This window comes from Patiria miniata, unplaced genomic scaffold, assembly GCF_015706575.1.
Source record: "Patiria miniata isolate m_02_andy unplaced genomic scaffold, ASM1570657v1 HiC_scaffold_14, whole genome shotgun sequence".
Taxonomy (NCBI): Eukaryota; Metazoa; Echinodermata; class Asteroidea; order Valvatida; family Asterinidae; genus Patiria; species Patiria miniata.
Genome location: NW_024037052.1, coordinates 9,503,506 through 9,518,138, shown reverse-complemented (window position 1 = coordinate 9,518,138; position 14,633 = coordinate 9,503,506). Strand labels below are relative to the sequence as shown.

General features: G+C 41.5%; 1 protein-coding gene across 2 annotated transcripts in view; it reads left to right on the top strand.

Annotated features, from left to right (window-relative positions):
• LOC119722024 (nicastrin-like) overlaps positions 1 to 13,280 on the top strand; it is a 46,253-nt gene extending 32,973 nt beyond the window's left edge. For both annotated transcript variants that reach the window (XM_038192005.1, XM_038192006.1), the window contains exons 11-16: positions 738 to 819; positions 2,143 to 2,241; positions 2,886 to 2,973; positions 3,809 to 3,975; positions 10,210 to 10,425; positions 11,572 to 13,280. In XM_038192005.1, the coding sequence (XP_038047933.1) occupies positions 738 to 819; positions 2,143 to 2,241; positions 2,886 to 2,973; positions 3,809 to 3,975; positions 10,210 to 10,425; positions 11,572 to 11,670 (751 nt within the window). In that variant the 3' untranslated portion in view covers positions 11,671 to 13,280. The remainder of the gene's footprint in view (positions 1 to 737; positions 820 to 2,142; positions 2,242 to 2,885; positions 2,974 to 3,808; positions 3,976 to 10,209; positions 10,426 to 11,571) is intronic.
• Positions 13,281 to 14,633: the final 1,353 nt, after the last annotated feature.

Here is a 14,633-nt window from a genome sequence, read left to right as displayed (position 1 = left end):
TGCCTCAGAGTCTGTGGTCACCCACTGCAGCAGGATACAACTCGGGCATTGTTCTATGGGACTAGCCCTCAAGTGTCTCAGAAGTGGCCGGTTTCTGCACTGGTGTTGGTAGCATTTTCCATCAAAGTGCACCAGACTTTTCCACCTGATGCACTGTGCTGCGTCTGGCAGGGTTAGGGTTAATGGGCTTTTGTTGAATAGGTGAAGTAACATAGGCAAGAGTCTCCTGTGCTGACAGGCACTGAAGAACCAATACATTAATTCAGGGCAGCACAGTAAAGGTCTCTCTCAAATGACGTCACTTCCTACAGATTGCCAAGTGCATCGGCATTTTGGGCATCACATTTTTTTGACATGTATCGGCTGCGCCGTATTTCTAAGAAGTTTTGAGCAGCACGTGCATGTGTTCAGAACATTTTGCACGCTACGCGCACACGCACCTGATGGCATTGAACACGCAGTTGAAACTTTCTTACGAATATGGCATCCTTTGAGAGAGATCTATTAGTTTCAATAGCACTATGCTTGTACAGCCATTACATTTACCAGTCACCACAACTAGGGTAGCCTTCTTGAAATTCACACTTAACTATCCTTCATTATCCTTCTGAATATAAACATTAAAAATCTCATAATAAATGCAAGAAAATTAATGTACAGTATAGAACATGCAACTTCATGTAGATGTGTCCGCTTTGATACTGATATTTGCATGTACTTTGCATGTACTTCTACAGCTATTACAACAGTAGGTTTGATTCTCCCGAGTTGATCAACATTGAAGAGGATTACACTTCCCAAGTGTCTCCATTAGCAGTGGTAAGATTAAATTAACCATTTTCTTAACATAGGGCCATTCATGAACATGTGTGCAGAGCGTGTGTTTTTACACCGTTATTGCCTGCTGGCAATGATATGATGCCAACCGTATATATTTTGATTAGTTCTAATCAAAGCAATAAATCTGGTGTCCAAAAGAAAAAATTTTCCCAAATGCTCTTGTCCAGGTGTTTTATCTTTAAAAACTTTTTTATCTTTTTAAAAATATTACTTAGCGTAAGACGTTTCAACACCGATGGGCATAAAGTGTAGTCGTCATCACTGCTATACTGTAAAGTATAACAGGTGCATGTGTGCTGACAAGTTGATCCTTTACACTTAGATAACCTGCAAAAGTGGGCATTCACCTGCAAAGTGGGTAGCAGGTGGCCAGACCTCGTGGACATGCATGTACGTCGTTGTGTATGATACATAATAATATTTATGGAACATGATGCCGTTTCATTTCACTATATGTCTGCTAAAATATGAAGCTCCATTATGATAAAGCCCAAGTCACACATTCACGGTTGGAGCTACGAATATCCACAGTTTAACAAGAATCAATCGATCACGATGAACCGTCGAGATTCGTGGAGAAATCGACTTTCTAAGAATGCATTAAAGTTTCAGGACGGATAGCCACGACTGTCCTAAGGTTTCTCTACGAATACACCAGGGTTTGTCATGAATATGGACGGATTGTTGAAGAATATCGACGGTATTACTAAGAATAATGACGTTAACGCCATGGTTGTCTGCGATTGGGCCACGGATGACCAAGGTTCTCCTATGGCATATTCATAGTACAACCTTAGCAGAACCCAAGCACATCCGGGCATATCCGCAGGACACTCATAGGAAATTCATAGAGTTTTCCACCATGAATGAGCTACAAATCTCCAAGAATATGCACGAAAAGCCACGAATAACACTACGAATAAATACGGTTGTCCTACGGATGTCCCACGGTTGCACTATGGATTAATTTTCATGACGGTTCACCATGGAAGTTATGAACAGTTTAAAACTTCCGTAGCCCCTCCACGAATACCCAAGGAAGATGACGGATAACCACGGAGGTACTGAGGATGAACACGGTACTCCCACGGTTTATCACGAATTTCAAACCGTGGATATCCGTAGCTCCAAACTGTGAATGTGTGACTTGGGCTTTACTACATTTGGTCACACAAGGGCATTTTTTTTAAATATTATCAAATATGATTGGCAAAGAAAAATGTGGAGAGTTATTATATACCTTATTCACATTTAATGGGTAGTCAATTATTTGTTTAAACATGTTTACCTCTAATATTTTAGGAGTTATCTGAAATAGCAACAACTGTTGCAAGGGCCCTGTATAAGTTGGCTAGACCACATGCAACAGATGAAGAGTCCATCCGTGCCAATGTATCAACTGTAAGTATGCATGCTACATCTGCATGAACATTGTAGTACTTTTATTCACATAAGTAATTAATTGGAAGCTTTAAAAGTTCAATAAACAAAATTTGTGCTACATGTTATTGACTTAAACCAGAATTTTACACAGCGAAATACTTGATATTTCACATTGTTTGTGAATTGTACATGAGCAACCACACCTTTTATTTTTCAAACTAAATTGTCCAGTACATGTATCTCTTGTAAATGTACCTCTGAAGAAAGAGTGAACTGATTGGGTTTGGAATCATTGTATTGCCTGTATCCAGATTGGTGTCAAATCATGTCACTTAACATTGGAATCAGAAAATCTAGTGAATAAACACGTTAACAGCCCACAACATGCCAATTGAATATGGGGTAGTGCAAGTGCTTGGAAATCAACTCAAAAGGGATTTTTGAAATGGTTATTAAAAGTCACTTATCCATAGGAAATAAAACAGTGCACTGTAATTTAAAAGAACGGGAAAAGCTGATTAAAAAATGATAAAGTATTGATAATACTGTACTTGACAGCGTGTGTAAGACCATTCCTGTAGGATCAGGAACAAGAAACTTGACTGAAGTCAAGTTGAAAGTAATACGAGAATAGTCCGAATTATTACTGTTTGTCCATGCAGATCCATGAGATGTTATATTGCTTTCTGGTGAAGGCAAACTGTCCACTTTTCCGCTCAGTCGTGTCTAAGACGGAATCTGAGAGACTATGTAAGTAAGGTACTCATGTACCTTTGGTTCATGGACAGTCAGTGCCCATGGGCCAGTTTGCTGACGTCAGTAGATATACACTGTGCCCTTTTCACTCATTGCATGTTGTCTATAAGCAACAATGAAACCTTCAGAAAATCACAGTGAAAGTTAACTTGTGCGATTGTTTGATAGGAAATTGTGATAAAATTAAAGTTACTGTACTTAACCATGCTGTTTTCAAGTTTCATCCTGAAAAATAGATTCCTTTTCTAAAGTGCTAGTGTCCTAGCAATACAAAAGTTATTCACTTTTGAATGAGACATTGACCAAAGTTAATAAATTATGACTTTAGAAATTAAATTTGAAATTATTGGCTGCCAGATAATAGTTCCATTCTCGTGGGGTAGGCTAGTTCCTGCCCCGCCATCAGATCAATGATGTGTGGATCTGCAGCCAGTCTACTGTCAAAGCAGATACATGTATGTTGGTGCCCAAAACAATCATCTTTTTCTCAGAGGGTCGCAGACGCCAATTCCCCCCCCCCCCCCCCACCCCCCTCCCCCCTACAAAAAAAAAATGAAAAGTTTTTTTAGTGTTGGAGTAAAACATACCAATTGAACATTTATTAAGGCAAAAAATTAAATTTGTTGAAGAGCATGGAAAATTCAGCTTCAGTGAAATTCAGCCATTTATTGCATGGATAAGGTTATTATTAACCAGATACTCAAAGGGATTCAGATATCATTAATGTTGTCCCCTAAATTGGACCTAGACACTACACTGACACTTCCACCTATTGGAAAACAGAGAAATGATTTACATTGTTATTTTTGTTTTTCATTTTTCTTTGCAGCAAATGTTTCATATGATGCCTACGTGGGTGTATTTGGGACAGATCAAGGGTCTTTGGGAAACTTTGTTTATCGTTTGCTGGGATACTTCACCGGGAACCTGACATGGACAGAGCATAATGATTCCGATGAAACTAAGGACCAGTGTAAAGATAGTGACAGTGATCAGGTAGGAACACTTTGCTGAAGAAAAGGCCAGTGCATGTATTTCCAATTGTTTCTGGAAAAAGACTATTGAAAAACTTGATACAACTTTCATTTAGGTCCAGCAGGACTTCTTTTTTTTAGATTTTGAAAAACTTTTTGATTCTTCTCCTTCTTGACAATAACTCTCTTAAGCTTTTCTGCCAAACAAAACAAATTGATGAACTAAAAACTTGGTGCAAACTTGAACCTTGATGTTTGAAAGGAAAACGACCATTAAACAAAAAATAATCATGAATCAAATGAACGTATGTTTTTTGTATCCCAGGAGTTCAAAACTAAGGCAAATTGTGACACAAAAACCTGGTTTAGTACGCAAGGCCAGATTTCACAATGTATTTTGGTGATCTTTCAATTTAAAGCTGTGTTCCGATTGGACCTCTTATTCAGTTCTTTATAAGCTTACTATGCACAACTCGCTGTGATTAGTACCTGCAAAATCTTACAGCCATTCCCACTTCCATGTAGACATGTTTTACATGTGATGGAACATTTATTTACCATGTATGAGTGGTCAAGCATTGTTGTGCACTGAGCACACTTAAAAGGGTCTTGTTTATCGATTTGAAGAGGCCCTAATTGTTGCGGTGATAATGCTTGCTAATGGTTTCAATGACACAAAGAATGCCTGCTGTTAGCATCTCTTGCTTTTAAGAGACAGAGAGTGCATTGTAATTTGGGTTCACGGTACTCTTGCCACTAGAGCAGCACAGTGCTTAAAATCCTTCCTAACTTACCCAACCCCTTCCCGAAAAGAAGTTTGATAAAAAGAGAGGAGAATAGAATAAACCCCACACCTGAACTGTTTGTCCTGAGTTAAATGTAATCAGCCGATTTTCCGCTCGGCCAGAGAGCAGCATGATATTTAAAAAACCTTTCAGCAGACTTTATTCGAGTCACCAAACATTGAGTCCGAGTCCGAGTTACCTCTCCAGAGTCCGAGTCCCGAGTCATGCTGGTCGAGTCTGAGTCATGAGTCACAAAGGTCAAGCCCGAGTCCGATTCACGAGTCACCAAAATATACATGTATATTGGGAATACATTTTGAGGTACTGCTAAAACCTCCCAGTGTAAATGTTTACATTTTTCCCAGCTTTTCTCTAATATAGTGAACTGGATATTCCCCCCCCCCCCCCACAGAAGTGTGGTTGGGGTCTACGAGCGAATACTTACCTGTAGAGCAATATTACTTATGCATATATTCCCTATACCGGCAGGTATTTCACGCTAAGAGTTTTATACACTAGCCCCCTCTGGCGACCTACCCATAATACCCCGCGGCACGCATGCCTCGTGAGCATCCTCTTTTCTGAAGCGTTAAGTTAGAATACTTATGGCATCGAGAAGAGTTGGGTAGGAGGGAGGGATGCTCTACAGGTAAGTATTGGCTCCTAGACCCCAACCACACTTCTGGGAGGGGAGGGAGTCTACTTCACTCTACTTGTAGAGCAATACTACTTATGCATAGACTAGCACCATCAAGGCGGTGGGCCATGCGAGATGCCATTGTTACTCACAGGGGCTCTAAATACGTAAATGTAATCCCAGATGGGTCCCGCTGATCCACCTGAGGGTGGACCGGGAAACCCAAGATACCTGGCAATACAGTGTAAAACATTATGACTCAATACATATATATACACAATATAATATGTAAGTGAATCATAAGCAATCAAAACAAGGTGACTCACCTATTATAGGGAAGTCCCTGGCTGGAGAGGGTCCCCCGGACGTGACGAAGCTCGGCTAGCCGCCCTCAGCACTGCCCTCCCTGCTCTGCCTTCCTTCTGGAGAACATCTTTTAAGTAGCACTCGGTGAAGGTGTCTTCCAACATGCTGCCTGTGTGATGTCCCGTATAGAGACACCCTTAAAGAAGGCCCAGGAAGTGGAAGCTGCCCTGACATCATGCGCATGGACTGGTCCAACAGGCTCTTGTGTTGGTGTGTCCATCGCCGACTTGATGGCCATAACCAGCCAGCGAGCAATCGTGTCACGTGAGGCCGGCAGGTATGGCGGAGTTGTTGTTATGAATAGCTGCGAATGTCCCATTCGAAGCTGGAAGGAACAGGGATACACACCTCTGAAGGTTGACAATCCGTTCCTCCGTAGGACGAGCCAATCCTTTCTTGAGGTCAAGCGATGCCCCAAGAAAGATTGGGAACTGGCACGGAAGTGGGTGGGACTTCTCGGTGTTGATGATAAACCCGAGATCCGACACAAGCCGCCATGTCCGGTTGAGTGCCGCTGACGTGGCCGTCTGAGATGGACCCACGATGATCCGGTCGTCGAGGTACATGAAAATCATCACCCCTTGCTTCCGTAGTGCGGCCCTGACTGTCTTCACTAACCGCGTGAAGACTTGGGGTGAGGTTGAGAGGCCAAAAGGAAGCACCATAAACTCGTACTGGACATTCTGGTACTGGAAGCGTAGGAACTTCCAATGGTCTCTTCTGATTGGGACGTGTAAATACGCGTCCTTCAGATCTAGGCTGGCCCCCAGGGCCGGTGTGTGGACCGACTCCAGTATTATTCTGAGCGTGTCCATACGAAAATGTTGTGGCCGAATAAACTTGTTGAGGGGCTTTAAATTTAAGATTGGGCGTCAAGTGCCGACCTCCTTCTTGGGGACCAAGAAGAAGGTCAACGTGAAGCCCCTTCGCATCTCCCCCGGGGGAGCGTGCGTACTGCACGTTTCTTGAGAAGAGAGTTGATCTCCCCCTCGAGGGAGAGGCGTTTCGATGGATCGGACGGCACTGATGTGGGCCAAACGATCATGTCCAACAGGGGGGTGTTCGAGAACTTGAGTGCGTAGCCGCACTTGATTAAGTCGAGCACCCACCGGTTGGACGTAATTTGAGCCCAGAACCCCGCAAAGGCTCGTAGACGGCCTCCCACGGGTCCAACGGCGGGAGGCCGCCATGAGTCTAGTAAGTCATTTGCAGCAACCCCCGGGATATCGGGGGCCGACGCCTGGAAGCTACGGCCGGATTGGGGCCGTTGCTGTCCGGAGAACATGTGAGTCTCGTGGCACGCGCACCGGAAGTGTTATCGGTGCGGCCACGAAAACACCACGACTAGATTTCAGTGGTTTGCGTCTAGGAACAACAAACGATGTTTTGGCTTTGTTCTGTTGTCCCTTGGTCGCTGGGGTTGGAGGCACCTTGAAGTTGATCTTTTCAGTGGCCTTCAGACGCTTGGCTTCATCTCTCATATGTTCTTCGAATTTCCCAGCAAAGAGATCTTTACCCAACAAAGGGAAAGCTTCAAGTCTCTTATGGGCACCCCGCGACGGGAAGAAAAGTGCATCCAGCACGTTGCCCCGGCGGGCAGAGGTTGCCAAGGCCGACATGCGTGCAAACTGGTCAAGCACGGTGCACAGGGCATGGTCAAGGCAATGAAGGGCCGCAGTCAGCATGTCCGCTGGAATCAGCGATTTGTCTTCATAGCCTAAGGCTAAATACTCCGTGAGGAGAAGCAAGAAAGAAGTTGAACGCAAGCCGAAACGGGAAGCCGAGTCCATCTTCTTCAAAGTGTCCTCAAGCTTGCCCCGTGTCTTGTCTACAATGGGCCGGCTAGATGACGAATTCCCCTCATCAGCCGCCAGCTTATCTTTTGCTGCGTCGGGGAGGGTAGGCGTGGTGAAAAATTTGCCAAAATCTTCCCGCGGGAAACGATAGCAGGGTTGGCTTATTTAAATCACGTTGATTTAAATCACTGATTTAAATCGCGATTTAAATCAAATGATTTTTTTAATAAAAATCACTAATTTAAATCACTTTTTTGTAAAAATCTTATTTTTGGCAAAATCAATTGGTTGAGGGTCATTTCAATCATTTAAATCAACTGATTCCACTTAATTACAAGGTGTAAGATGATGTTAACACATTCAAACACCTCTACTTCATCACCATCGACTCAATTTAGATTTTGCATAATTACACAAAATCGTTGTTTTGATTAAGTCAAGATCTGAGTTTAAAAGTTTTTCTTCAAAGTTTTTAATTTTAAAGAGAGCACACTCACGTTTGCTTTAATCATTCCTTGATTTGTTTACAGTAATATTGGGAATCAACTGCTGGTGAAGGCTTACATGAGCCATCAAAAGGTGTATTCAAAGTCCCAATTGATAGTCTTATTCCTAACATTTCTTCCTACAAATTTTGATTGAGATTTATATAAAACCTTTTAAAGGTGTAAGGCCTGATTTCTGTTCTCCACCTTGGACCATCAATCAAACACTATAAGTTACACAAGGATCAGTGCCTCCGGTTTTGAAATTAAAAGCATTTTTTTGAAATCAACATGCCAATGGAGAACTGCCATATTTTTTTTGTATACCATGTACAGGTACCATAAATCAAGTTTTCATTCATATCCACACAGCGTATCTCAGCTGTATCAATCAAGCAATGCACCTTTAAAGTGTCTTCAGTGTAATGTACCATTGAACCAATGATGTAAATTACATGTAGAAGAAATCAAGTGATTTTTTTAATCACTGATTCAATACAATTTTTTTCAAAAGCATTTATCAATTTATTGAGTTTTGTGGATGATTGGTATTATAGGAACTTGTAAACTCCTTTGTGATGGGTGTGAGGGTGCATGGGGAGATTTAGACATATGTTTAGACATATCAATATTTTGAAAGTTAAAAAAATCAAAAAAATCTGATTTAAATCAAAAAAATCTGATTTAAATTTAAAAATCCGATTTCTTTGATTTTTTTTAAAAATCGCCAACCCTGAACGATAGTAATCTAGTTCCCGTCTGGCAAATGGACGCCATTTGTCTGCTGACATAATGTTGTCGATGTGTTCCACACATACTTGATCCAACGGAAGTATGGGGAACACTTTGTCACTGGTAGATGTGGAGCCCATCCGACGCTTGAATGATTTATGATCGGGCAGAGGGGGCTCATCAGCGGAGGGTAATTTAAGTACCCGTATCATGTCTCTCTGTACTACACGAAGCTCCGTTTCAGTAATGGAGAGCCACTGTAATTGGTCTGGTTCTTCAACATCGGATGAATCAGCCGATTGTGAGGGCCGAGTAGACTCTGGTGAACGAGAGCCGTCTGGAGGGGCGACTTGTACAGAACCACGCGGTGGTGGCTGTGCAACTCCCTTAGAAACAATAGACATCGATGGGTGAATACTCAACACAGGCAGGGATCCCGGCGCACAGCTGACAGTGTGCGGTAGATCCCATTGTCTCTGGCCCACCCGACCGTGGCCCACGGCTGACGCACATGAGGTGTTCGCTGCGGGCCGGGCCTCCGGTGTACCATCAACCACGCGTGGTATATCTCGTTGTGCTTGGGCCACCCAACCGTGACCAATGAACGATGACTGTGGAGCATTCACCGCAGGCGGGGACTCTGGAGCAAGGCTAACCGTGTGCGGTATGTCCCGTTGTTCATGGGCCACCCAACCGTGACCGGTGACTGAAGATTGTGAGGCGAGACCAACGACCGATGGTTGTGGGGCGTAGCTCGCTGCTTCCGGGGGGCCACCAATAGGGCCCGCCTGGCGGCCTGCAGACCAGAAAGTCTGCCAGAAAGTGACACAATGTTTAAAAACCTTAACGCATTAGCAATTGTAGTACATTGTATTTACTCACTGGAGAATCAATAAAACCATAAATTGCTTGTGCGGTTTTGGGCGCTACAGTGACTAATTTAAGTTATGTAAAATCCACCTGTTTCTTCCTGACAATCCGATTGTTGGTTATAATTGGCTCATTCTTTTGCTTATATTGTAATTTAGAACCTCGATACGAGGTGATTTAGAACATCTGGAGAACCTCTTATTAACAGGAGTCAACTGTATGAAGGCATAATCGGAGTTGCTTTTGATGTTGACAATTTGTCTTACTCGATATATCATGCACCAAATTTGCAAATATAAAGTCAGCCAACAAAATTGGGATCTAATGGTTGAATGGTTTAACAGAGAAATCAGTTTTATTCATTACTGAGCTGAGTATGTTATTTATGATGGCCAAATACTCCTGGGTGGAGAGAGGCAATTGTTGTAAAGTGCCTCGCAAAGGGCACAAGCACCATGTTCCCTGTCAGGGTTCGAACCCATGGACCACGGCACACAAGTCGAACACCGTAACCATTGGACCACAGCACCCCTGTTGCTAGATATTAATTAAACATTGATATTTTCTGTGTGTGTGTGTGTGTAGATATCCCATTATTTCTTCATGCAAGGACCGAATCCCGAGGATGGCTATGGCTACTGTGTCAAGAGTAATGTGAATCTAGCCAAGGCTCAATCTCCAGCATTCATTGATGGCCAAGAAGATTGGACATCCACTCAGTACTCTACATGGACTGAGAGCCAGTGGTCTTCCACTGCCTTCTCTGCAAGAGTTTACCTTAAGCCAAGTCCAGAACAAGAGGTGGGTACAGGATTTACATTTTAAAGAATCCTACATACAGTGTATGCCTTTGGTACGGGTGCCTCTTGATAAGGCCATGGACTTGGCCTGGCATTTGACTGGGAGGTTAGGCCATAACATGACTTCAGCTAAGACTAGACATGATGAGGGACTCGTCATGACAGTGTGGAACTTTGTCTGAATTGCCTATGTAATTGTTCATAATATCTCTATCTCTTGGAGAGAAATAATGTCAGCATCTTAACATTGTGGTAGTCACATTGGCTTATCACAGTCAACAGTTTGAATGTACATGTATGGAACATGATTTCTATTACGTGTTAAAGAACTGATAAGAACTGTATCTGCTCGTTGGATCTTTGTGCTCTTAAAACACTTTCGTTCTGGATAAAATGTCTGAAATGTGAACAACAGCGATCGTTATTCAGATTCAGACATTTTGTCCGGAACACAAGCGTTTGAGACATTTCTGGTTCCTAGTGAAATATCGCAGGCATGAAGATACCTTGCCGCTGTAAATTAAGCATTACTGAAACAAGTCACTATCTCCTTAAGGTGACTGAGAGTGAGGCTCACTGCAGCGAGACATTCCTACATGTATGTCTCGGCCCCCGACCAAAGTCACAATGGCCGTGCCAAAAAGCTGATTTGGCCATGGAAAGCTATGGTCGTTATTTTCATGTGTTAATTGGTCACTTGTAGGACAAAGAATGTTTGCTTTTGGAGAGCAACATTTCTCAAAATGAAAGATTAGAATGCAAAATAACTTGAAATGGTCAATGGTTATTTGCTTTCATAGTGGCCATGAAACAATGCATGTATTTAGTGAGTTCTTCTTTGAGATTTAAAGGAGCCCTCACATCTTGAATACTACACTAAAAGCTCTCTGATAACAGTGGTTGCTAGAGCTAGATAATATAACAATTTTTTAATTTTTAATGGAAAATATGCAGACTGTTTGAAACAAATACATGTATTTTGAAAATTACAATGTACATGTTAAACAGTTTGCTTTATATGTTTTGACCAAAATGTTCAGCCCTCTTAAGACAAATTTGTTTGCTCCATAAACTAATGATGATATTGGTGTATTGGATTTTGCAGCATTTAATGTTTCCTTTTTTGTGTGTGTTTTTTTCTTGGCAGAGTGTGATTTTTTGCCTTGGTATGGTAGTGGTGTTAATGTCTCTGCTAGTCAGCTATTTCTTCAATGCTAGAGCGAATATACTCTTCTCCTCAATATAAGGAGCCAGATGCATCAGCATTGGACAGCACGTCTCTTGTTCAATAAGGGCTTTCTGGGTTGTATATTTTTTGTAATAGGTTATGGTACCTATGTATCTGCTCATTGGATCTTTGTGCTCTTAAAATGATTGAAAGTAAGAATGTATTTAAACTATTGAATCCAAAGTCTAAGAGTTAAAGATGAAGCATAATCTTTGTAAACCTAACATGATGATACATGTACAATCATAAGGAGGTCTCAGTGTTACAACTGCAGTCATGGCCAGAATGTATTGTAATCAAGAAAGTCTTGAAACTATGCACAACATTTAAGATACATGGAGAGTGGACTTTTCAAATCATTCACCGTACTGCGAAGGCTTGCATGGACATAAAGTACTCATTGTACTACAGTGTACATGTATTCTTGCTTGAAATTGAGGGTCGAATTGAAGCCTAGGGCTTATATGAACCATCAAATCTCGGTCAAACTAATCTGATCTTAACTTCAAGAGGGCATGAGGTTGCAGAATAGAAATAATAGAAGAAAATAGAAGTTGATGAAGTAACATAGAAATTAATAAATTAATATCTTGGGGTGAATTTACAGCTGTGGAATTTTCAAACATTATTAAGGCTGCTTTTAAAAGAAATGAGATGCAGGATGTTTACTGCGTAACCCTGGCAATGACTACTGAGTGATTACACAATAAGTGAAGTTAACTGAAGTATACCATTAATTATAGTTTGGCAACTAAGCCTAGTTTGTAAACCAAATGTTTGTTTCTGGTTAAAACTGAACCATGGAGTGACCAAGTAAACGTGTTCCTTTGCGGTTTTGTAAAGTGTAAAATATATTTTATGTCTGATTATAATTTTTATTTGATATTCCCATTTTTCAAAGAGCTAAATGGTTTTATAAAATTGCAACAATTTGTGTTAATCAAGTTTGAAGTAAAATAACGTTTAAGTCTTGTAATGTTTATTGAATCAGTCCTTACCATTTGATTCTCTGGGAAAACTGAAACACATTGTGTGGGCAAAGTGTTGTAAAAAGTGTGATTTGTGTTTGGTTGTACTGTAGTTTCAATGTTGCATCCATTCAGCCCTGCCCTCTGTGCACATCTGGAATGCCACACTGCATGAATCATGTCTGTGATACGGTCAAAGCATCATGGGCAGCAGCTTAATGGATCAATAGTGTGGAGATTAAATGATAACTTGAATTTTTTTATAATGTAACAATTATTTTGTCTAAAATTCCTGTCACTTTGGCCCCCAAAAAGGGCATATTTCATGTAGTACATGTACATGAGTGATGGGCACTCATAGCACTTGCCATAAAATGTCCAACCTTATAACCAGCAATTACACAGCACATTTTATGTCAGAAATAAGTTCACAATTTATGTAGACGTTGCCTCTGAGAACGAAACTGGAAGCCACTGAAGTTCCTCTAAAATAGGAGTAACATGAAAGCGCTTATTCCTAAGAGTTATTTTCCTCGCTTGCCATGTTTTGGAGTCGGTGCAGTCTGGCAAGCTGTGCACAACTCAGATTGAGCAAATGGCAGTTGCAAAAATCAATGTACATTGTATATAGTCTCTCACAGAATAAAAGTGGATAGTGTATTTGATGTGCATATGTTGTTCTTTCTTAGTACTTCAAAGCATGTAAGAATAAACAGTTTGCATGGTGAGGGTAACAGCAAGGTCAGTTTGTGGTGGCACTGTGTGAAATTTATCTTTTGTGAGTATGTCATGGTTCTGAGAAGAACCGGTTTTAACTCAACGTTTTGGACAGCATACACTGTATGTCAGGAGACTGATTATTCTGCCATCGCCTCCCTCCGCTGTGCAGCATCCAGTTCACCGTGGAATAAGAGAGAGATGTAAACATCTCTTTTCTTGATGTCCATGTCTCAAGAAAGCAGGATTGCACCCTCTCTCGCACAGTCTACCGGAAACCCACCTACACGTACCAATATATACACAGCACCGCCTTCCACCATCCAAGCATCAAGTCATCCGTCAACAGGTCCCTAGCATGTCAAGCGTACACTGTGTGCAACAAGGAACACCTATCCGGCAAGCTGAAACGCATCACCACTGCCCCCCCCCCCCCCCACTTGATACTTCATTTTTTTTCATCTCTTCTGAATATCTCGAGAACAAAACATGCTTAAATCAAAATTCTTTTTTGTAATTGGTTTATTAGGTCATAGATATCTACACAAAATTTCGAGAAAATGTGTGACGACTTCTTGGCGTCTTTTAAATTGTGATATTCTTTTGTCATGGGATATTGATTAATAGCAATTATCAATATTAAATATTGATAATTGTTGAAGGATGAATTTACTTTCTTTTAACTTGTCTACACAGCAACATTTTCAAGTTGTGTAACATGGATCTGTTGACCTTCCTGAGATGGCACCATAAGTTGCTTATACTGCAGTTTGGGGTTTATGCAACCTGCTCCAAGGTTGCAGTCTTATTGTAACTTTGTTTTATTTGTTGTATGTAACCCATGCCTACACAGCAATTTTTATTAAAATTCTTTGTTTTAGAATTTATGTGACAATCATGTAAACTTTTACAAAAAATAAGGCTATATAAATGATGAGAGCAAACTGAGTCTAGGTACCGATTGGATCTGAGACCCTTGGCCGGAAGGACTGACTCAAGACAGCAGACTCTTCAATTCCTGCTGGCAAGATTGCCAGACAGTATCTACCGATGGACCAAGACATGGAGATCGACCATCGAACTCAAAACTCAGCTTAAATTTCTGTAGCTGAAGTTTTGGATCTTGGCATGCTCAAGGCCAAGACTCGTCTATGCACAACGCCAATGCCTTAGCCTCACCAAAGACAAGCAGTCCATGACGAGAATTCACAGCCCAGTCAAGTCAAGAGCTACGAGACAGCAGGAGTCCTGAGGAGTCGTCTCTACATGCAAGCAAGCAAGCAAGCTTAGCTAAGT